Consider the following 23,971-nt stretch of genomic DNA (forward strand, 5'->3'; position numbering starts at 1 on the left):
CTTCCTTTCCAAGAATTACCAAAATACTGGGACTAGTAAGAAGGATCAAGCAATGCAGAGTGAAGAAGGCCACAAGCCCAGCAAGCACTCCATTTGTTGCTCGCATACACTTGTGTCCTGGAAATTTAAAGAGCAGAAGCAGAAAGTCCATGTCTGCTGCTCGCAGGAGAGAGCTGCGCCTCTCTGTGAGGATCGGGCGACTGAAAGGCTAAAACCAGCGTGGTGGAGCCAGGCGGCTCACAGACCAAGGAGAAATCCGCTGCTGCACGAGAAAGACACACGCAGGAACACCAGGATCCGACAAGAGTCTGCTGTGCAGGTGAAAGAAAGCAGCGCTTCAATTACTGGAGCCTGAAATGAAGCAGACTGTCAAGTGGAAATCACAAGAGACTGGAAAATGAAGAGGCAGCAGCCGCGAGAAGGAAGCAGATGGAATAGCTTTACTGGCTACTCGCAGAAGAATCCAGGAAAGCCAACAAGAGCCATTGAGTCCATCCAGAGATAGTGGGGACACAGGGGCGTATCGGGGGCCACGCTGAATCCAGGTTATTGTAAATAAAGCAACCAAGAGAGAAAAACTGAAAGGACTTGCTAAAGAGGGAATTGAACTACGAGCAAAACCCTTGCAAACATGTGAATGTTTACAGTACAAGTATATGGGAAACCCGATTAAGATAATTTATCAATAAGATACCTTACCAAACAAAGTGTAAGTGCAACGCTGGGAAAAGGCATAGACACCTACCCCAAACCCCCTCCTCTATAAACGGAAGTCATGGTAGGAGAGTATACCAGGCAATTACAAGTGTGAGAATACATGAAGCCCTGCAGGAGAGTATACTGGGCAGTTATAAGAATTGTACAAGAGTTAAAAAAGTCCTGAGAAGAAACATCAGGACTAGGAAAAGGAGTGTGTTAACCAGCAGAGGAGGAGCAAAACCCAGGCAAAAAAATATACCAGGAATCCTGGAGACAAAAGTATAAAGCCAGACAGTTGTGTTTCCGTGTTGTTGCTGGCCAAGAAAGGCACATGAAACTGCTGTGTGTGAAACATCAGAGGGTGAAGAGGAATCCAGGGGAAAGGAACCTTCTGCTTGAACTTTTGTGTTGGCGCCATTTATTCTTCCTTTATGAACACTTTTCTAAACCACCCAAAGTTAGACATTTCCATCTTCACTTTAGAATGTATTTTATAGTGTGAGGGTCAGAATAGAACTTTGGGCACGGGACAGTTTTTATCTGGACATTCTGAAGACTTGTGTACAGGCGCGTTATAAATGCCATATCATATCAGATAGATCCTTAGTTTTGGTTTTGGTAGGGAAATTCCTCTTAGAACAGGGTCAGTGAGGCATTGTCCCAACCCCTTTTATTTTCAATAAAAGTCTTTAACCAAAATCATGGCTAACTTGTGGCCGAGTTTCATTCCTGACTCCTCACATAATACTGAATGAACAGTACCCTTGTTGTGCATGTGCAAGTTCCCTGGGCTGTAGGCCTTTTGTAAGTTTACAATTCAATCATAGGACATATTGCATTGAGATCAAATAATACATTTTTTCTTAAATTGTTATTGCCGACACATGTTTCAACCAGTAAAGGTCTTTTTCAAGGCTGCTATGCTTTGCAATTACTTTGATTTGGGCATTTTGGAATTAAACCTCTGCCATGCTTATTTGTATAATCTTTAAAACTCTCTTCATTTAGTAGAATCTTAGATGCATGCGTGAACGCCTGCCCTTTGATTTTTCAGACTCATTGGTCAGTCTTGGCGTATCCATCTTGAAGCACATCCAAACAGGGCAGGATTTCTGCTGAACAAGGCCATCTGAACAGCTTCAAGTACTGGCATTCAGAAAAAGTAAAACAATACTTCCAGGTTGTGTTATTGCTGGACATTTGCACATAGCGAACAGCCATTCTAGTTGCTCAGAACATGGGCTGAATTCTGTGGCAAAGCTTAGTGTTCCCAGCAAGCTGCTGGCTGCCCTTCCATGCTTCACCGACCATCCTCTACTGCTTAAAAACGGAAATAAACCAACTGATTTTGCCTAACATCTACTGCATTTGCTACCATGGAAATAGGAAAGGAGCTTTTTAAGAGCCCATTTCCTATTTCCATGGTACCCTTCTTAGCTCTAGTATTTTCTTTGTGGGGAGCTGGGCATGGAGGGGGAAGCCTTGCACTCCCTATGGAAACCGCTTCCTGCAAAGAGTCATCAGCACTCCAGTTGGGCTACTGGAAATAAGGCCTTCAGTGGCAGGCTGTACTGTGTGTTAACAGACCACCACCCTAGTCAAAGGGCCCTTAGTTCTGCTCTGACCCATTAACTCTGGTTGAGGCCCTTTCCACTTGCCAAAGCCCACCAATGCAGACATTACTGGACCAACTGCTGCAATACTAGCTGATGGTGCTTAATTTGCCATATGTGTTGATTGCCTTATTGATTGGCTTGATATGTACAAAACGGATTGGCCCGATATGATATGATAGTTTATATATATATAGCGCCTATACACAATGTGTTTCAAAGCACTTCAAGGCAAGGGAGGTAACAAGGGACAATAGAATGACATTCTACAGGCCATGAACAGTACGGATGTGAAATTAACTATCGTACTCAGCCTGACGACATTTCAGATAGTGCAAGAGCTAAGAGATAGATAAGGAAGGGAGGGGGAGAGTGGGAAGCAAATGGAAACAGACATGTGACTACCGTACTAGGCCCAATGACATTTCTGGTAGAGCCAGAGAAAAACAAAAGGTGAGGGAAAGGGGTGCCGAAAGGGAGGGGAGGAACAAAACAAGTTACTATCGTACTAGGCCCGACGACATTTCAGATAGTGCTGGAGGAGGTGCGGGGGGAACAAACAAGGGGAGGGGGAAGGAGAAAGACAAGGTTGCTATCATACTAGGTCCTGGGACCATTTTTTATTTTTATTATTTGTATTCGATTTAAACCTTTACAAAAATATATCACTCAGGTATACAAGAAAAGACAACAGAGCTTTGGAGATCAAACATACATAATAAGAAAAAAATAAAATTCAATTTCCTCCCATGATCAGTATTTACACCTTGAAAGTTTAAACATAAATTCCCATTAATCGAAAAACAATACCCTAACACCAATACAAATCTCCATTACTTTAACAACTCAACAATATACAATAACTCGAACACATATTTTGACAAAACAAGAAACAAAACTATCTTAAATACATACTAAAATTAGATTAAACAAGCAGCTTTATCCCAACGGCACAAAGGTTCTCCACATTTCACGGGATGACGTTAGAACCCTATAATTATGTTAGGTTACTCCACATATTGATCACGACAGATCACAAATGTTTTTTTAAAAGGCAATTATTCTAATTTTTAGTGACATAGCATTACCATGGAGCATCTGTGACCAAACTAGGTCTCTGTTAACCAAAGATATCGATCTTACAAAATTAGAAAAATATAGAATTCTCTCAGGAAGGAGTTTCAGGCATACTAGCAAAACATGTTGGAGGGTTTCAACTTCACCTTACACATAACAAAACCTACACCAGTTATCATGCCCCCTGGTCTTATTTCTAATGTTAAGTACTTCATGGGTCTTCATCACATTCATAGGAAAATGCATCATTTAATTTCTAATCACTCTGCTCGGATACTTACTTAGGTATCCTTCCATCTCTGCATAAAATTTCAAGAATGATACTACCTGACTAAACAGTTTAGACTGATAAATAACTGCATTATTATCACACCTATCATTTCCTTTCATCATTTTCTTCACATTTTCCGGGTTTCCTAAAAGAGTGGATATTTGAACACCCAGACTAGTTAGAAAGCTTTCCACATCTGTTTTTAATTCCTTCACAAAGATATCCGAGTTGTCCGCTCCTATAATTGCATATAGGTCATCCTTTTTAGCATTTAAGCATTTCCTCCAGAGGGAAATTCTTTTCCACATCAAACAGGATTTCAACGACTGCAACCTAAATTCATATCGGGTTAACTACATTGGGACCCCGTTTGATAAAAAAAAACATCACCCCTCTTCCACCCAATTCCTTCTATCACTTTAAGATAATCCATGAAATCACAGGCAAAGAATTCAAGTCCAAACAGCAGTCGCGGCCGTATCTTAGACCTGTAGAACTCTCTGCAGAGAGACATGGAAAATTTGCCATATTTCCTCTCTACGAGACGCATTTCTCGTGCGGCTTTATCCGCCTTTGCCTTCACACCATTTTTAGCTAAAGCAATAGAACCTGAACACGTAAAGGAATACCCCAGATATCGTAGAGTATTTTGTGCTTTGAGAGGTTTGCCTCCACATAACCAGGAAAAGTTAGTTTGGCCCTGGTTTCTCCTCCCCAATCGGAGAATAACTGTATTGGTTGGATTGACTTAATTTTAATTCTTTCACAAAGATAGCAAATGCGGTAATTAGTCGTTGAAGGCCCACTTTCGTACTGTCTAAAAGAAGAAAATCTTCTGCATAGGAGATCCATCCCACACTAATCCCCCCTACCACTGGGGGTAACCATTCCTTTGCCCTTAAGAGCTTTTTCTGCACGTGAATTATAAAGATTAAAAAGTGTCAGAGCCAACATACATCCCTGCCTTAGCCCCTTTGTGGTTGCGATTTCCTCAGACATCAACCCTCCTGAGTTTAAACAAACTCATTTTGGTATTAGAATAAAGAGATGATTATAGCTAGTAGACCCTTTGGCATACCCAAGTCCTTGAGCTTTTCGCCATAGTGTGGGATGAACCACCATATCAAAAGCCATGGTGAGATCCATGGATGCTATGAACACTATGTCCTTACCCTTCTTAAATACCTTCTTCTGAAAACTTCTCAGTAGCAGACCTCCACAGTCTGTACCCATTCCTTTTTTACAGCCTATCTGTTTATTGTCCAAAATGCGATTCTTATCTATCCATTCCTGCACATGTAGTAAAACAAGTGAGGCAAATATTTTGGAATCGACATTGGCTATTGCTATAGGTCTATAACTGGTTTGGTTTAAACGTCCGCCTTTTTTATAAATAGGTAACACACATGAAAGTTTCCATGAGTATGGCATAGTCCGTGTTTTTAGAACATCCACAAAAAGAATGTGCAATACCCTGGACCAGAAGGGGACATTGAATTTCAAGATCTTATTTGATAGATTATTCGGGCCAGGAGTCCTCGAATTTCTGGATCTTGTAATCAGCCAAGAGACATTCTCAATTGAGTTATCCATCGTCCATTCCTGATCTGCATAATTTGTATTCTCAGCCTTTTCCCCAGTTCCTTTATATAAAGTATCAAAGTGGGCTATCCAAGCTGACACCTCGATAGAATTTATGGCAAGTTGTACTTGCGTTGTCTCTACACTGGTGACAACATCCCAGAGGTTTGAAGAGTTGTGACCCTTCAAAGCGGCCAACATGTCCTCACTATCCTTCTGGTGCATCTTCCATTTATTTATTTATTTTTACATTTATATAACGCACATGCAGCCCAAAGGCATCGCAGCACTGTTACTTGTGGCAGAAATTAGTTACGAAAAAGTTACATACATTTGATGGCAAACATATCAGGAGTACAGTCACTTTCTGAATGTGTGGTACATTCTCTTTGCATTCTATACGAATTCAGATACAGATATTAGCTACAACATGATAATGAGTAGGGTTTCTGTCTTGGATGAGTTTTAGATGAAGAGCATAGTTTTCAGCGACAATTCTTAAATTGTTGCCTCACTCGTTTAATCTTTATTTGGTTTTCATGTTTTTCACCGCCCTCCTTTCCAATGTGTCATATTATCTTACGCATTAAAGCTTTGCGATCATGGATCATGATGTCCGACATATGATTATGAGAACGAAGTATCTTGATACTCTTTTTTTCCAACCCAGTAGAATCATAGTTGTGTTTCATAGTATTCATGAATTTTTGGTTTTCAGTTGTGTCTATTTTACTTTCATGCCACTTGTGCTCACCCTAACTCCCACGTCAAATTACGTTGGATTTTCTTTTGACACCAGACCCTCGAAATGCACTGTTAACATGGAGTGATCACTGGATAATGACTCTTTAAGTTCACATTTTTTCATATATTTGCCCAGATAACTTGAAATAAATATTAAGTCAATTACTGATGAGGCTCCCCTTGCTTTCCAAGTGGGTAATGTATTAGCGACTGGCTCCAAGCCCCATACATTCGGAAATGCTAGCCACAGGGATCCTTGAAATGTTCTATTCCCTTCCTTCGGTGACTTGTCTTTTGAATAGGTCAGCAATTCCTCACCACCTAATGGAGCCAAATTGCAGTCTGCATTTAAATCGCCAGCTACTACAATTTGACCCCCCTGATGTACACAGCCATTGATCCCATTGATCAATATGGTCCCCCAAAGTTAAAAGGTCTGCCTCTAGCTATTTATCATTGAAATCAGAGGGGGTCCAGTAAATATGAATTAGCATCAGGTGTAAAGTGCCCCCCGATTCCTCTACACGGACAGAAACTATCAGCATAGAGTTCGATATTGACCATTCCCCACTTTTCACAATATGTTTACTTTTCACAATATGTTTACCATTACGAAGTCCCACAAACAAACCTCCTTCGGGTCGACCCTTGTGCCCCCCCGTAGCATGCAAGGAAATGGTATCAAAACCCTCTCACAAGAGGTTCCCTCTGGCCCAGCTTTCCTGTAACAGGATAAGATCGGAACTGGACAATTCATCCATTAATTTTCCATTCTTTAATAATTGTGAATGGCCATGGTAGTTCCAACTTAGTATACTCAAAGTCCCTGGGGAGCTACAGCGGTTTATCCATCATTTTTAGTTGGGTGATTGAATCACGCAAGGACAGGGCCAGCTAGCGCCAATCTTGCAGATCTGACCCCTTACAGCCTTCAAAATCGGGGTGCTCCAGTTTGTTAAATTCAGCTTGATCCACCCCTCCCCTTGCATTTTCCATTCTCCTCTCGGTTGGGTATTGAATTCAAAGACATGATATCAAAACCCCTTTTCTGTAAGGCTACTGCCTCCTTCAGCAACAGAGACCTAGCCAGAGGGGAGGGTATGACAAGGCGAAAATAGTCATATCTCAGTCTGTGTATGAAATCCACCAAGAGAATATCCGCTGATGAAATTAGTTTTAATGCTGGAATCTCTGCAAACAAGGATAGACTATACGGGCGATTCAGGGAGTGGGGACCTCTGTCCTCAAATAAATAGCTCATTATAAGGCTTAGAAGGTAGGGATGCACTGGCTTTATAATATCGCCATCTGCATAGCCCACTCTTCTACCCTCATAATCTCCATACGTTCCCCATTCCTGGCAAATACCCTTGGGCACTACACCTTTCACTTGTGTAATAGACTCTTCGTCGTGTCTTCACCACCCCCAACAAATCCTCAATAATCTTTTTTACTGCATTTTCATCTACAATCCCATTTCTTTGACTATTAATGTCTGAGCCTTTTGGGATTATTCCCTCCTTATTGCCACACCTCTCAGACTCAGTAGTTGATTCTGAACCATCCTGAGTATCTGCAGTGTTAGCACGGGTTACTAAACCGGAGTTCCATTCATACCTTTTCTCCTCAGTATCTATGGTGTTCCACTCGAGTTGGTAAACCAGAGTTCCATTCATAACTTTTCTCATGGTATCCCAAACCTGTATTCACCGAGTGTAATAAAGCTCTATTTTTTACTGGCTGGAGACCTTCAGAGGGAAGCACTACATGATGACTAATAGTTTTCCTATTAACATGCCCATCATCTTCATTAGTCAATTCTAAACCCCCCTGCATGTCTCTGATGTTATTAGTTCCAGTTACTTTCATACAATGTCTCTCGATTTCCCTGATCAGTGTTCGCTAGGTGTACTGTAACTAAACAAATTCTAGTGGATGCCCATATAAGGGGGGTACTACATGATGGTTGTTAGCCTGCATGTAGCAAACCCCATTACCCAAAGACACATCAGGAGGCCGGTTCTTACAAGTGGCTGACACTGGAGTAAGAGTTATTGCGGGGCAGCCAGATTTTTGAATATTTCAAATATGTTATTAATACCGTATTCGATTGTCTTCAACTGCATTTCTAACCTTCCTCATTTTCTTTTATTTTTCAAAACATCGGAGAGGTTGTTTTCCCCCTCCTGATAGTCACTCTGAGTGGCCTGATCTACTCTCAACATTTTGGGTTTAGGTCTACATATAGGATCCTCTGAGGTAACTTTTGTCTCAACTGTCCCCAAAACAGGATGGTGTTGCATCCCCTCCTCATTACCATACTCCTCCATCCTGTTTCTTAGGCCCTTGTCCCTCAAAAACTTTCTTGATGATTTGTTCTGATTTTTTTGATCTAGGGCTTTCCTATCTTTAAATTTCTTTCTTGTTTTTTTTAGATAATTTTACTATAAAGTCCAAGACTTCTTTCGCCATAATTTCAGTATCAGTAAGTTCATCAATACCCAAATCCTCTGTTAGTACTCCCTTAATTGGGCCATCTTTAGAGCGTTCCTTTGGCAGGGTATTAGTTATATCAATCACATCCACAGCAGCATCATCATTTCCTTGCCCTCCCTTGTCATCCACTGCCGAATGAGATTTCTCCTGCTTTTGTACGAGGAGACTTTAAGCATAGTAAACCCTGCAGTACTTTGTTGAATTTCCCTGGGAGCATACCGATCACACTTAGGACCTCATTTAGGATAGCAGTTCGTTTGCGTAACTCCTGTATAATGACCCCACTGTGATTCGCCATCATTATAGACAGTTCTGACCTTGGCGGATTCTCACCGGGATCATCTTCCCTTTCTTCATTGTGCGTTGTTAGCCCAAACAATGATCTCACCGTTTTGGAAAATAGCTGGCGTATCAATAAAATATCTGGCTGGGCTTGGCCCTATACCGGGGCTGCCCGGCCCTCCTGGAAACAGAGTCTAGGTCCCTGGCCCCTCCCACTCTGGGCCGGTCTTCCGCAAACAAAGATTGTGAGGAATCTGCATTGAGATCCTGCAATGGAATAACTATTTTCATCAGAAAGTGAATTCCCATTATTATTTATTTTAAGCTGATTAGAGCGTACCTGTGCACACTCTAGTAGTGCCTCCTCATTTCCACTAGCATACGGTAACGGTCTAGTGGCTGCAATTGCCAGACTAGCCCTTTGTGTATTTGTTGCTGCAAACATATCAGGCACTGCATCCTTTATCAATGCCTTCATCTTGCTCCTCATTTTGGTATCAAATAGCCGCTTCTCCCCTTTCGTAATCACAACTCACTCATGTAAACTTTCTATCACCTTATAATAATGCCCATCAGCAGTAACCACAGTGCTCTTACTAAAGTACTGAAAAAACATGAAAAAAAGAAAATAATGTAATGAAATTAACAGGAATTGTATATTTACTAAAGCGCCCAGCTCTCCTGCACCGCGCACCTCTGCACACCCGAACAGCCAATCAGTAGGTACACTTAGGTACACATAGGGTGCGTGCACAGGGCAGATATAGGTTTGCTGGGGCGGAGCCTGAAGAGCAGTCGAGAGCACTGCAGAAAGAGAAAGTTAAAAGAGACTATTAGCCACAGGCCACGAGCTAAAAGCAAAAAGCTGCAAAGAGCTACAAAGTCTCAACAAGACATGCCTTTCAAAGTCTCATGCAAATATAAACAGACAGTAATTACTTCGAGTCTGTTTACCGTGGTTTCGCTGCACTATAAGCTTCCTAATGCCGACTGAGGGTCTGCACCGCATGGGAACATGGAAATCCAATGGCAGTCAGGAGCAGGAGCAAGAGTATCGAGCCACACAGCCAAATATTAGGTACACTTAGGGTGCGCCAGGGACAATTCTGATAGAGTAAATGCATATTAGAAAATAAGGGGAGGAGGGGAGGAGATAGGAAAAAAGGTTAAAGGGAGAGGAGGAGAGAACATAGAGTAAGCAGTGAAAAAGAGTGGAGGAGCAAGAAGGGAGAGCGAATACAATTGCAGAAGTCAGTTGTAACACATAAATTGCAAGCCAGGATACAAGATGAAGCTGGGAACAGCATGATTCAGGACCACAATGAGCACACGATGCAAAGGAAGACCAACATGGGAGTAGAGAAAGGGTGACGCACCGTGAATCAATGAAGTCCATACAAATCAAATCCAGCATTGGCCACAAGACGGTGATGGTGAAACCAGAATGTATCAGGACAGACTACTGCAGAAGTAGGCTGCGGGGGTGGGGTGGAAGCAGGGTAGGAGAATCAAGCAAAACAGGCAACACCTGTGTGCGAGAAGGGAGGGGGGGCACAAATGAACATCACAGGGGGACCATGGGGGGGTGGGGATGGCCTGTGGGGACAGAGGGAATAAACCCATGTTGGTGCATGCTTACCTGTTGCCTGAGCAGGGGGTCGGCCCTGGGTCCTCCCAGTCCGAACAGGTCCAAACGGCAACTGCCCTTTGATTCGGACACCTGGGCGAGAGACGCCCTTGATCTAAGAGTTAAGAGCAGGAAGGAAGAGGCAGGGCTAAGAAGGTGGGTGGAGGTTAGGCCAGTTGATCTAGATCCACTTGCACCTGCCCCCCATCTGATCTGCACAACACTGATAGATTACGAAGACAAATAATTCGTTGGTATCTATGACCACTTCCATCAACAATCCATGTGTTTTTTTTTTACCATTACAGTTAATGACAATGTTGGGCTACCTTTTCCCGTTTGCAGTGAATAGCACTGCCTGCACTGTGCACCACCCAACCCCCAACCAGCCATATATTCACGATGGTACCTGCTCCCTAGTGCATGTTGGTCACTCTGCCTTGATTTTTCAAGAAAGATAAAAACTGAACAAACATTTCAATTAAACAGGATAGAAAGTGTATAAAAGCAGACATCAGCAAGAGCTATCCATCCATTCCTTTTAACTTTAAGGGAAATTTACTGTTTTAAACAAAAAAGGCTCACGCTTACCTTGTGGAAAGTCCATCCATGAACCCCGGCCCGATGTTGTATGACACGTTCAGGTTTCCTTTCCAAGAACTGTCTGGTGGCGCAGCTCCTCCCATGATACTGTTCGAAATAAACCCAGTTTTTAAAGGTTCATAGAAATGTATGGCAACATTTGGAAAATAAACAGAAACACATTGTGGCGTGTGCAATGTTACGCCGGTACACAAGTTGTACACACATGGCAAGTCACAGTGAATCCCATGCAAACAGTGCGCAATTTGTGAAGATCATGGTTTGTGAGTGAAAACCAGGATTCCTTGAAAAACAAACTTTCACAAGTGCAAGCGCCTGGCAGCAAACTGCTCATGGAGAAGTCTAATGTGCAATTACAGAACAAGTACGTGGTGACATGGAATGGATGTGTGGGGAGGGTTGAGGGAGGAAAGGAGCGTCTAGTTGTTAAAAACATAACACAATTGTAATTCCTGCACATTTTCAAAACTGTCTGATTAGCTAGGAACACGGACACCACAATACCATAATTATTGAGCAAAATAAAAAACAATGTCTTCAATGCACGAAATTGTTCAACATTAAAACAATACAAAATACATTCAGTGCACTGTTAAAAATACATGAGAACAAACTAAACAGATAACAAGAACAGGCTTAGGTAGGCTAACTTCGTTCATTCAGCCTAGCTCACTTAAATAGCATTTTGCCTGGGCAACAAAGTTTGAGTGGGTAAAAGACTAATTAGAGAATGAAGAGAGTGCGAGAGATCGACTGTTGAGACTGAGGATGTCAAGATGTTTTGGGCTACAACTCCCATGATGCTTCACATTTGACCATGCTGACTCAGGCTGATGAGAGTTGTAGTTCAATACATTTGGAAAGCCAAAGATTGCAAACCCCAGCACTATAAATCCTGTTACAGTATTAAATACGAGACAGAGCCAATGCGTGGGCAATCAAAGCCCAACCGACGTGGCTGAGCAGGGGACAGAGTGTTGCACCAACACGAAGCTTGAAATGAGCACTCCCTACAATGGTATTCACCTGGGGTTGAAATGAGAAGATGTGATCAAATTTGACAGCCAGGTTATAGACCTATGTGGAGCCGGCGGAAACGTCAGGCTCGAAGCGATATCCTGAAAGTCAAAACGCAGGACCTCAGTGTTGCCTGCATTGAGGCAAAGCCAGTTGCATGTCATTCAAATCTGAAGCTGGGCAAAGCAGTCAACCACACAAGAGATCATCACAGTGCTTAGAAGCGGAAGGAATCGACATGAAAGTCTATCTAAAGAAACATTGGGCCTCATTACACGGTAGGCGGTGGACCAAGGTGCTAGTAGCACCTTGGCCCATGCCGGTAAAATACCGGCACCGCCTTGGAGGAAAGGGGAATTACCGCCCTATTCCAAGGTTGGTGGGGCGGTAATTCCCCCTTCCCCCATTGCCCTTCCCCATTCCCATTTTTGTCCCATAGGGCATAATGGGAATGGGGAAGGTGCTAATTATGGCACAGCAAATTGCGGTACCGTAATTAGCTCCCTGGTTCCTTTGCGGGTTGGTTTTTAACGCATGCAAAAAGCAGGCGTTAAAGTCTCCAACCCGCAAATGGACCTCGTAATAAGGCGGTAAGGGTTAACGGTCACGGTACCATTAACGGTGACCGTTAACCCTTACGGCCGTCCGTGTAATGAGGCCCATTGCCTCTTAGGGCCCATTCCCTGCTTGCGCTCATGTGCAAAATGTGCACACACATTCAGTGTACATGCAGCACAAACATTTGAGAGAACAGTGGCCCTTTTTGTGGGTCATCAACAAAACACAAGTTCTTGGAAGCTACATTGCATGTGCACTCGCAAAGGGACTGAATGGGGGCCGTGCCATTCGCTTTCATTGGTTCGACTGCAGCAGTAGCAAAAACGTACAACCAGAGGCTTTGCTAGGTGGGGGTGGGGGTGAGGGTGAGGGGGCTATAGCTCCGGGTCTTTTGGTTGTAGCTCCAGATAGAAGCTCAGGGGATACACCCAAAAAAACTAGCTATCCCCAGGTCCCAACAGTCCCAAAATTAGTGTAGCCCCAGATCTTTTCCAGACCCAGCAACACCCCTGCGTACAACGCAGATCTGTACGCGTTCACCAAAGCACACACATTTACATTTTAGTTGTCATTAGGGAACCATTCGAGCGAGGGATAGCAAAGATGCAGACACATCTCGTTTAACATAAACATGTGTTGCCTCCCTTATTTGCAGGCATTAAACATCCCATCAGTGACATTCATTCAACTCATGTTTAAATTCTAAAGCTGCAAATATTTGCAAAGCATGTTGAACAGACATCTCTTAATGGATGGTTGGCAGGAACGGCGATGATGGATAATTGTAGTTTTAACAGTATTCACTTAATGCCATTTAACTCTGCCTCTCTCCCCTGCCAGCACTGAGTTGTTTAATACACACGCCAAGCTATTGAGGATGAGCCAGCAACTGATGCAAGCAGTGTTTTTGCACGTCAAGAGTGCCTTTATAAATTGAAGCAGTTCTGGCCAACATGGGTTATGCTGAACATCTTCTTTGCAGCTTGCATGAGGACTGGCATGTTTTGCTTACTTGTATTGTATCATCCATCTATCAGAGAAGGGAATGCTTTATAATAAATGCATCATCATCATTAAGGACGGACCTAGCTTTAGGAAGCAACCGAGCATTTACAATCATAGGGGAAAGAACATGGTGAGAGAAGCAGAGAAAAAAGCAGTGGGCGCCAACATGGGCCGTTGAGGGTGGGCAAATGGCAGCAAGGGATCTACAAGCAACCAGGTGGGTAGACAGTGGTGGGCAGATCAAAGAGTCTCAGGTAGGATGGGGAGTGCAGGGTGTGTGCCATTCCTTGAAGAGGAAGGTCTTGAGCTCTTTCCAGAACTGTTGAAGTGATGGGGCGAGTCCGATGTTGAAGGGAAGGAGGTTCCAGAGTCTTGGAGTGTAGACAGAGAAAGTCTGTCTTCTGGTGCTCTCCTTTCTGCACTGTCATAATTGAAGTGTGCACATGTCCTTACTTCTAGTGGATCGCAGACCTCCAGAGATGCAGAGTTTCTCAGTGAGGCAGTTAGAGGATTTCAGGATGACAGCCTTGCAGATGATGAACCATGATTTGAAGATGATACAGGCTTGCAGTGGGAGCCTGTGCAGTTCGGTGAGGGTTGGGGTGATGAGGTCGAATTTGTGGAGTCTTTTAATGAGTCTTGGAGCATGCAAGACACATTTCAGGGGTTTCAGGCTAGTCGACCGAAGGCCTTGCAAAAGGGCATTGCAACCATCCAGGTGGGAGAGGACTAAGGCTCGGACATCATCCCAGAAATAACTTCAGATCTGAAGTGCTTGATTTTCCACAGGAGAGAAAGTTGCTACCAGGCTGTTTGTGTCTTCCTTGCTATGTGCTGTTTGAACGTAAAGTGCCTGTCAATGTTGAACCCAAGGGACTTGGCAAAGGAGACCAGGTGGGGTGTGAATCCCTCAAAGTTCATAACAGAGAGCTAGGTATGGATGTTAGGATGTTGGGTGTTGTTGGGTAGCAGAAGGAATTCAGTCTTTGAGGGGTTGAGTTTCATGTTGTCATGCCTGCTGGACATATCTCTGGACCAGGAACGACCTCTCCATACAAAATGAGCTACGCCCATAGAACCACTAGACCATTCTACTCAAAATGGAGGTTGTTCGATGCATTGCCCGGAAAACGACGTCTGCATTTTTCACGTCGTTAAAATTCACGTGACTTAGTTCCGTCACGTGTATCATGGCAGTGCGTACATAAGCAGCGTAGAAACTCAGATCGCTGCTTCTGATTAAGTCAATTTTGGCGTTTTGTAGCTGAACTCCGGACCTGCGTTCTCGCATTCCCTTCAGCAACTTCTTTGGCCTTTCCTTGAGCTTGTTTTCCTCCACACGCTAATTCCTGAGCTGCGTGAATCCTGTTCGCATGCCAAATCTCCACGCGGACGCTGTCTACAAGCGCGGCTGTCCTGAGCTGCGTGTATCCTGTTCGTGTGCCAAATCTCCACGCGGATGCTGTCTGCAAGCGCGGCTGTCCTGAGCTGCGTGAATCCTGTTTGCGTGCCAAATGTCCACGCGGACGCTGTCTGCAAGCGCGGCTGTCCTGAGTTGCGTGTATCCTGTTCTCGTGCCAAATCTTCACGCGGACGCTGTCTGCAAGCGCGGCTGTCCTGAGCTGCATGAATCCTGTTCACGTGCCAAATCTCCACGCGGACCGTGTCTGCAAGCGCGGCTGTCCTGAGCTGCGTGTATCCAGTTCGCCTGCTAAATCTCCACGCGGAAACGCTGTCTCCAAGCGTGGCTGGCCTGGCTGCGTGTATGCTATCGCGTGCAATCCTGCACGTGGTTTTCTGAACTACTTTGAACCTTTGGTACCTGTGACAGTTAACAGGTGAAATTCTAATTTTTGTTCTTCGTGGGAAAGGAAGTGTTTCATGAACTATTGGAAGGTGTTTGTGCACAGTACTTTGGACGCTATCCTGTGGTGCACCAACCCGGTATCTAGCGAGAGCCTCGTGCCGTTCGGGATAAGTCTCCCTTACTAATCTACCCTTCCTTTGTCGTTTTGGCACAGGACATGCTACGGCATCGAATGGATGTTATGCAAGATGCCATGCATGCCACTCCTCAGGGAGCACAGGTTCCAGTAGTCACTGCATCTGGATCTGGGACTACAACACCATCATTATTACAGGAAACTCTTAAAGTGGTTATGCCCACACAGTTTCCCTTGGCTCCCCCGGAAAGGTTCACAGGTGATCCTAAAACCTATAGAACTTTTGTTAATCAGTGCCGACTTCATTTCCTTTGCCGGCCTAATTCATTTCCCGATCTAACAACTAAAGCAGCATTCGTGCTTTCCCATTTGGGGGGTACAGCTGCTGCTTGGGCAAATCCTTTATTGGAATCAAATAGCCCCTTGTTGTACGATTGCGATGATCTTCTGGCTGCTATGAACAAAGTCTTTGATATGCGCTACGCTACTCAAGCCACAGATCTGGAGTTGCTGAATCTACAACAAGGCACTCAATCTCTGTTGGCTTACATCGCACGATTCAACCAATTAACAGCCGAAACCCAATGGCCGGAAGACAAGAAGACGGCTGTTTTCTACAAGGGTCTTTCAGAAGAACTCAAAGATGCCTTGTCCACGGTCCCCGTGGTTCCTACAGGTTTTTCAGAATTTATTGATTTAATTTTACAAATTGATGCCCGAAGAAATGCCCGCAAAGGAGAGAGAAAACCTTTCCTTCATGCACCGATTCGTTCTGATACACCAGCAGCTTCTTCGAATGATCCTGAACCAATGCAAATTGGTGCAGTGAGAGGCCGGTCGTCTAGAGCAGAAAGAGAGAACCGAAGAAAAAATAACTTATGTATGTATTGCGGTTCATCTGAGCATTTACTGGCGGCATGTCCTAAAAAACCAAATAAGCCTTCGGGAAACGCCAAAACTCGACAGTAGCAGGAGTCCCTGTGTCGAGTGTTACATCGGACTCCATTACATTTCCAGCGCATGCACCGATAGCTGTTGAGATGACTTTACGTTTCGATGAACAAAACTTGGTCTCCAAGGCTATGGTTGACTCTGGAGCCACTAATAATTACATCGATATCACATATGCCAAGAAATGTTCTATACCCCTTATAGACCAGAACAAACCGGAAACTGTTAATACTGTGGATGGATCAGTTTTGATTTCCGGTATGGTAACTCAAGAGACTGTACCTATTCAGATGACTTTATCAAATGGTCATTCGGAGGAGATAGTCTTCGATGTCATTGCAGCTCCTCAATACAAAATATTACTTGGACTTAATTGGTTGACTCTTCATAATCCCGCCATTGACTGGGTTACGGGATTGATCCAATATCCTTCCGTTTTTTGCAATGAACATTGCTTTACCAGTCAGGTGGTGTCAAATAAATCACATATTTTGGCCTCTATGGAGGGAATTTCCACTATTAGTGTGGTACATCAGAGCGGTACACATATACCAAGTGAATATACAGATTTTGCTGATGTGTTTGACAAAGGTCAAGCAGAACAGCTGCCTCCACATAGGCAGTATGATTGTTCAATTGAACTAATTCCTGGAGCTAAAATCCCTACTGGTCGAGTTTATTCTTTAACTCCCAAAGAAGATGTTGTCTTGAAAGAATACATCGATAAAGCTCTTGATATGGGATTTATACAGCCATCTCAATCGCAGGCTGCCTCTCCTTTATTCTTTGTTCCAAAGAAGGAAGGAGATCTAAGGCCTTGCATTGTTTACAGGGCTATTAACGACATCACCATAAAGAATCAGCACCCATTACCACTGATTAATGTTCTGTTAGATCAATTAGGAACTTCCAAGTATTTCTCTAAATTGGACTTGCGCGGTGCTTACAATTTGATTCACATTCACAAAGGAGACGAATGGAAGACCACTTTTAAGACACGGTACGGCCTTTATGAATATTTAGTGATGCCGTTTGGTCTTTGTAACGCTCCCGCCACATTTCAGTTCTTCATGAACGATATCTTCAGAGATATGATGGACCAATTTGTGGTGATTTACTTGGATGACATTTTGATATATTCATCATCTTTTCTAGAACATGTTAAACACGTGTTAGCTGTCTTACAAAGACAGAGAGAACAAGCTTTTTGTTAAAGCTGAGAAATGTGTCTTTCATACACAAGAAGTGGAATTTCTGGGTTACGACATTACCAATCAAGGTGTTCGAATGAGTCGTTCCAAAATGAAGGTCATATTGAATTGGCCTGTTCCACACAATGTCAAGTCATTTCAGTCATTCCTAAGTTTTGCGAATTTTTATCGCAGATTTATTCGTTCTTTCTCCAAAACAATGGCCCCATTGACAGCTTTAACTAGTTCCAAAGTTCCATTCTGTTGGAACCAGAATGCCCAAGCTTCTTTTGAGAGGTTAAATGAAGCATTTACCACTGCACCTGTACTTCAACATCCTGATCCGGATTGTCAGTTTATTGTTGAAGCAGACGCTTCCAGTGTCGCTACAGGAGCTGTACTTTCGCAAGTTTGTGCAGAAACCAAGGAGGAGCATCCAGTTGCTTTCTTCTCACGCAAACTTACCCCATATGAACAAAAGTATACTGTCACCTCGCGTGAATTACTTGCAATAAAGGATGCTTTCCAAGAATGGCGACATTATCTTCTTCGGGCCAAACATCAGGTGCTGGTGTATTCGGATCATAGAAATCTTCAGGCATTCAAAACTATGAAATGTCTTACAGCTAGACAGGCCAGATGGCATGTCTTTTTTGCTCAATACGATTTTCGAATTACCTATCGCCCTGCCAGACAACATGTCAAGTCGGATGCTTTGTCTCGCATCGGTGAAGAGGTGAAAGAAGAATCATCGGTGCAAAATAAGTTGTTGGCAGATCACGTGATATGTAGTTGTTCTGCACAACCTTCCCTAAAAAACGAGTTACAGGAGTGGCTGAAACTAAATCCACAATTGATTCAGAAATTGAATATTGATATATACAATGGTTTGCCTTTCAAACAAGGAGTACTCTATCTACCAACTGGTACCACTCAGAACAAGGCCCTGAGTTGGGGTCATGATTCCTTGATTGCCGCCCATCCTGGACAGAAGAAGACTCTAGAGTTGCTGAAAAGATGGTGTTGGTGGCCGTCTACGTCTATAACGCAAGATGTTATAAATTATGTTTCAACATGTTCTGTATGCAGTCAATGCAAGAACACTCCTGGCAAACCAGTGGGTTTACTCCAGTCCCTACCTGTTCCTAAAAAACCATGGGACATGATATCAATGGATTTTGTGGTAGAACTTCCAAGAAAAAAAGGCTACGATACCATATGGGTGGTGGTGGACTACTTTACAAAATTGGCGCTTTTTATCCCCTGTATTGGTGTACCAACAGCTGCTGGTCTGGCTGATCTATTCATCCGGCATATATTCCGGTTTTTTGGTCTACCGTCAGTGATAATCACTGACGGGGCTCCCAATTTGCGTCACGTTTTTGGAAAGCACTAAATTCGGCATTACTAATTGATGACAGGTTGTCTAGTGCTTATCACCCTCAAACGGATGGACAGACAGAGAGTCAATAGCACTATGGAACAATATCTGTGATGTTTGTGCCTGCAGTTTCAGTCAGATTGGCTCAATGTTCTGCCGGCAGCGGAGTTCGCCTATAACAATTCCTACCATAGTGCCATAGGTACTTCGCCTTTCTATGCTTTGTATCGGCAACACCCACGATCCATTCCTTTGTATTCCAGTTTGTCTTTGGATACTCCTGCAGCAGGACGTAATATTAGAGATCTAAAGAGTCTACAAACTAAAGTTAAGCAGCAATTGGAGCAAGCTAAAAAACGAGATAAGACCTATGCCGATGCTCATAGAATCCCTGCACCTGTCTACAAAGCAGGTATGAAGGTATGGCTGTCCACAAAAAACTTGAGGATACCCGGTAAAAATAAATTGTTGCCTAAAAACATCGGGCCATATGAAGTGCTCCACGTTATAAATCCGGCTACTGTCCGTCTGGCATTGCCACAACGGTGGCGAGTGCATCCTGTATTCCACGTGTCACTCATCAAACCGTGCTCGGATGCTACTAGATTGCCTATACGGCCTGTTGCTATTTCTGTAAAAGGGTCAGACGAATATGAAGTACAAGACATACTGGACATGAGGCTGCGGTCTGGGAAACCGTATTATCTAGTGGATTGGAAAGGTTATGGTCCCGAGGATAGATCCTGGGAACCTCTGTCTAACATTCATGCTCCTGCCTTATTAAAGCGATTCCACTCAAAAAGGGGAGAGGTTGCTCCTTTGGGGGGTGGCACTGTCATGCCTGCTGGACATATCTCTGGACCACGAACGACCTCTCCATACAAAATGAGTTACGCCCATAGAACCACTAGACCATTCTACTCAAAATGGAGGTTGTTCGATGCATTGCCCGGAAAACGACGTCTGCATTTTTCACGTCGTTAAAATTCACGTGACTTAGTTCCATCACATGTATCACGGCAGTGCGTACATAAGCAGCGTAGAAACTCCGATCGCTGCTTCTGATTAAGTCAATTTTGCCGTTTTGTAGCTGAACTCCGGACCTGCGTTCTCGCATTCCCTTCAGCAACTTCTTTGGCCTTTCTTTGAGCTTGTTTTCCTCCACACGCTAATTCCTGAGCTGCGTGAATCCTGTTCGCGTGCCAAATATCCACGTGGACGCTGTCTGCAAGCGCGGCTGTCCTGAGCTGCGTGAATCCAGTTTGCGTGCCAAATCTCCTGCTAAGTAGACTCACATTTGATTTATAGGTCATATACTTACCAATTCGGGTCATAGAAGACTGGAAAGAATACAATACCAGCCATTTAGACTCATAGAGACAACCTCGGGGCACCGATAAACACTGTGCAATCGTGATAGATATAATCAGTAAGAAATATTAGTTGTACGCTATGTGAGTTAGATACAATCTGAGAATTATGATTTCTCTTATATATATCCAGAAACATCATCTTTGAAGTTTAGAAATTGAAGAAACCATATGGAGAGAAATAGACCTTGACAATCTTTAACACTTACTCCAGAAGAAGGGATTTTTCCCGAAACGCGTTGAGTTTTTATGTATCATCACGTGTGAGAAATAACAGACTGTTAAATGTTTGCAAAATTGTATACTATGCAACTATTTTTGTTGAAAATTTGATGTATGTTAATAAGGGAAACCTACTAACAATATTTGTGAATAAACAAATATATATATTAAAATATTTTTCTGAGAACCTATAGTTAAACCAATTTTTTACAGGGATTATTATAAAGAAGCGGGTCGCAAGGAAATAACATCACTACACCTTGTGTTTAGATGCATCGAACACCTAATATACTAGTTGAAGTATTTTTTTTTGAAGTATCCATATGAATTTTTCATAAATATATGGACCCACATTGTTGTAAATATTTACACCTAGAAAACCATACATACTGACTGTTGACAGTAACTCCGAGTGTGCAGGGGACGCGAAGGTCCACAACCCGTGGATACCCTCCCTTTTCCATATTTATATTTGAGTCTAGTACACTTTGTATAGTAGAGCACCAGGCTTTACTCGTATTGGTGGGGGTGGATGACAGCGTGCAGTTTTCCAATTCTTTGAGAATGGTAAAGAGTTCTTTAGAGTTCAATGATGTGTTATTTATACAGGCATTTAAAGCGTTGGCTTTTTGTGCTATATTAGCGGATTTGTATAGTTTATTTGCTTCTAGGAGTATTTTGGCAGAAGCGACGGAGGGGGATTTTCTGTGAATATGTTCTAGAGAGCTTTTGTTCGCCGTAGCGCTACAAGTTCCTCATTGAACCAAAAGTTGGAACGTTTGACTGATCTGGGAATTTTTGTTTTAAGTGGAGCTAGGGCATCAATGGTGGTTTTGTGGTAGATGTCGGCAAGGTTGCTGGGGCTTGAGTTGGCGTAGTAATGGCCGGCGAAAACCTCCACCAGAGCTGTGGTGAGGTTATCTATCGGGAGTTTGCGGGCATTTTTCATTTCAATAGAATTGGGGTTGTGGAGAGGAGAGTGAGTTTGTCTTGTGGTGTAATTGGAAGCAAATTAGGTGGTGGTCAGACTAGTTGATTGTGCTTTGTTAGTGTCAATGGAAAGGCAGACATTTACAGGGACGTCATTTGGGGGTCGCCAGAGGTCGCAACTGCGACCTCCGAGGTCTCCCTTACGACCTCTACTAAACCTCTACTAAAAAAAAAAAAATGCAAGCTCCTGGGCTGTGGCACTTTACTTCTAGGGTGGCTGGCTTTCTTGTTCAGGCCCCTTAAAAAAAAGACTTGTGGCAATCCTGTTCTTATTTTTCTTCTAACACTTTCAGCACTGACCCTAAATAAGAAAGAATAGGAATACCAAATGTGTCTTTCTGGAATTCTATACAATAATTGCTGGCCTCATTAACTCATTAAATGTTTATTTCAGGCACACTTCAGGGGGTGAGTCACTGATTTAGTCTGTTCTTAAACGCCTCACTCAGCCGTTTATCCTTCTGAGGTCGATAAATGAGTACCAACACAGGTTGGGTGATATTGGGTGTATATTTTTTCTATATAAAGCGCTTAATTATTATATAGCACTTACGCTTATCATTTGGTCATGGACGTCTGTTTGCATACACAGTAATTTGGTAATATGGGCCAATACACACTGAACTTAATGATACATATGGCGATCCTTTCTTGTATGAATGTACATCACATAGTGATATCGTAACTATATTTTTCGTAGTGTACAATGCTATGTGATGCCACTTCCTGTTTTGTCAACGGGCGAGAGGTGTTCATCGCTACCCGCGATATCACTTTGGGGAGGGGTCAAATGGCATCACTTCCTGTGATGTCATCAGGGGGTCAAGGGTCGTGTGATGTCACTTCCGCTACCCCTGGCATTTTGGTGAAATGACGTCCCTGGACATTTAGAGACAATATCCAGTCTAATGTTCTTCCCTTTTCACAAGTGGGTGAGGTTACTAGCGGAGAGAAATTCATATCCACGAGAGCTGCGTAGAGGGCACTGGCTTTATGATCTGGTGCATCATTAAAACCTAGGTTGAGGTCTCCTAGAATAATGAATTTGGTGTTGGGCTTGAGGAATGTTGTGATAAGGAGAGGGATGTCGGATTCAGGGTGGTTGCTATGATTGGGTGCTCTGTACACAATAAGAAAGTTGATGGGAGTTTTTGGGTCATTGTCAGTTTGATGAGAAGCAATTAATACCCTGCCATGATATCTAGCGGGCATGATCTGAGTTGGAGGTTGGATTTAGCAATAATAGCAACACCACCTCCCACTGCGTTCGGACAGTCAACCCTATGTATGTTATAGTAAGGGGGGAATGGCCAGCGTAAGCAGGGGGCCAGAGGCTTGATGCAACCATGTTTCGGTGACCACTAGAACATCTGGTTCTTGGTCTAAAATAAGGTTGTCGGTTTCAATGGCATGGGCTCCTAGAGAGCGCACGTTGAGGAGGGCACCTTGGAGCGTGGGGACGGGCTCTGGCAAGGGAGTATAGGCTTGGGGTTGTGGGGGTCTGTGTGGCTACTGGACGTTTGAGTATGCAGTGGGTTTCTGGCGTGGCAGTGGCTGAAACGTGAGGCTAGTCTAGTGCATCTGGCAGTTCCTAAAATAGGACATGTGGTGGTTATAGGAGGTAGTAGTAATCTGGAGCCAAGGCGTGAGGCGCGATGTATTCCAGTGGTGGGAAAGCTAGAGTAGCATAAGGATTTGGAGCTAGTGCTAATGGTGGTCTCATTAGGTATTGTTGTCTCTGTGGGCATGATATGGCTTCTACGTGAGCTCTGAGGGACCATATAGTGTTGGGTCTGTCAGAAAGGAGGGCTTTTGGGAAAAAAGGGGGTGGGGTAGGGCAGGGTAGTGGGTGGTGGCATAAACATCCATGCGAGTGAAGGCGCCTCCTGTACAGGGTATAAGGTCACCTGCCTTGAAGGGTACATCCGGGTCCATAGTGGTCAAATATTAATTGATATAGATCAATATAATAATGATCTAGAGCGCTGGCTGTTCTCTAGGAAAATATGCCAACCTGGTTAAACTTTCAGTGGGACTGAACATAGGTGATACAAATTCGTAAGTGGATAAGTAACATTTATTTTTATTTTTTGGCAGGGCATGAGAGTTAGGCTATTTGGAATATCTGAGCCTATGGGGGATATGTAGTGCATAATGGTTAGTACAGTAAAGTGAGAGCATCCATTGGTAAGTTCTTGAAGGATCTGAAGGTTTGATTGCTTGGTTTGCAATGGGTTTGCTTGAGAGGTATGGTGCGACTGATCTCAAAGGATGTTGCCAGATGGTCTGACGTGTCAAGTGGAATAGGAAAGCTGTGATGGCGGGTGGGCAGTGCTGTGATGGCAGTTGAG

At 43.5% G+C, this 23,971-nt stretch overlaps 1 protein-coding gene across 1 annotated transcript in view; it reads right to left on the reverse strand.

Moving 5' to 3' along the window:
• The window catches only part of NAALAD2 (N-acetylated alpha-linked acidic dipeptidase 2), a 1,042,620-nt gene that overhangs the window by 502,426 nt on the left and 516,223 nt on the right, over positions 1-23,971 (reverse strand). The window contains exon 9 of the mRNA XM_069639397.1: positions 10,982-11,080. Within this exon, the coding sequence (XP_069495498.1) occupies positions 10,982-11,080 (99 nt within the window). The remainder of the gene's footprint in view (positions 1-10,981; positions 11,081-23,971) is intronic.

Source organism: Ambystoma mexicanum, chromosome 7q, assembly GCF_040938575.1.
Source record: "Ambystoma mexicanum isolate Mex_15411 chromosome 7q, UKY_AmexF1_1, whole genome shotgun sequence".
NCBI lineage: Eukaryota > Metazoa > Chordata > Amphibia > Caudata > Ambystomatidae > Ambystoma > Ambystoma mexicanum.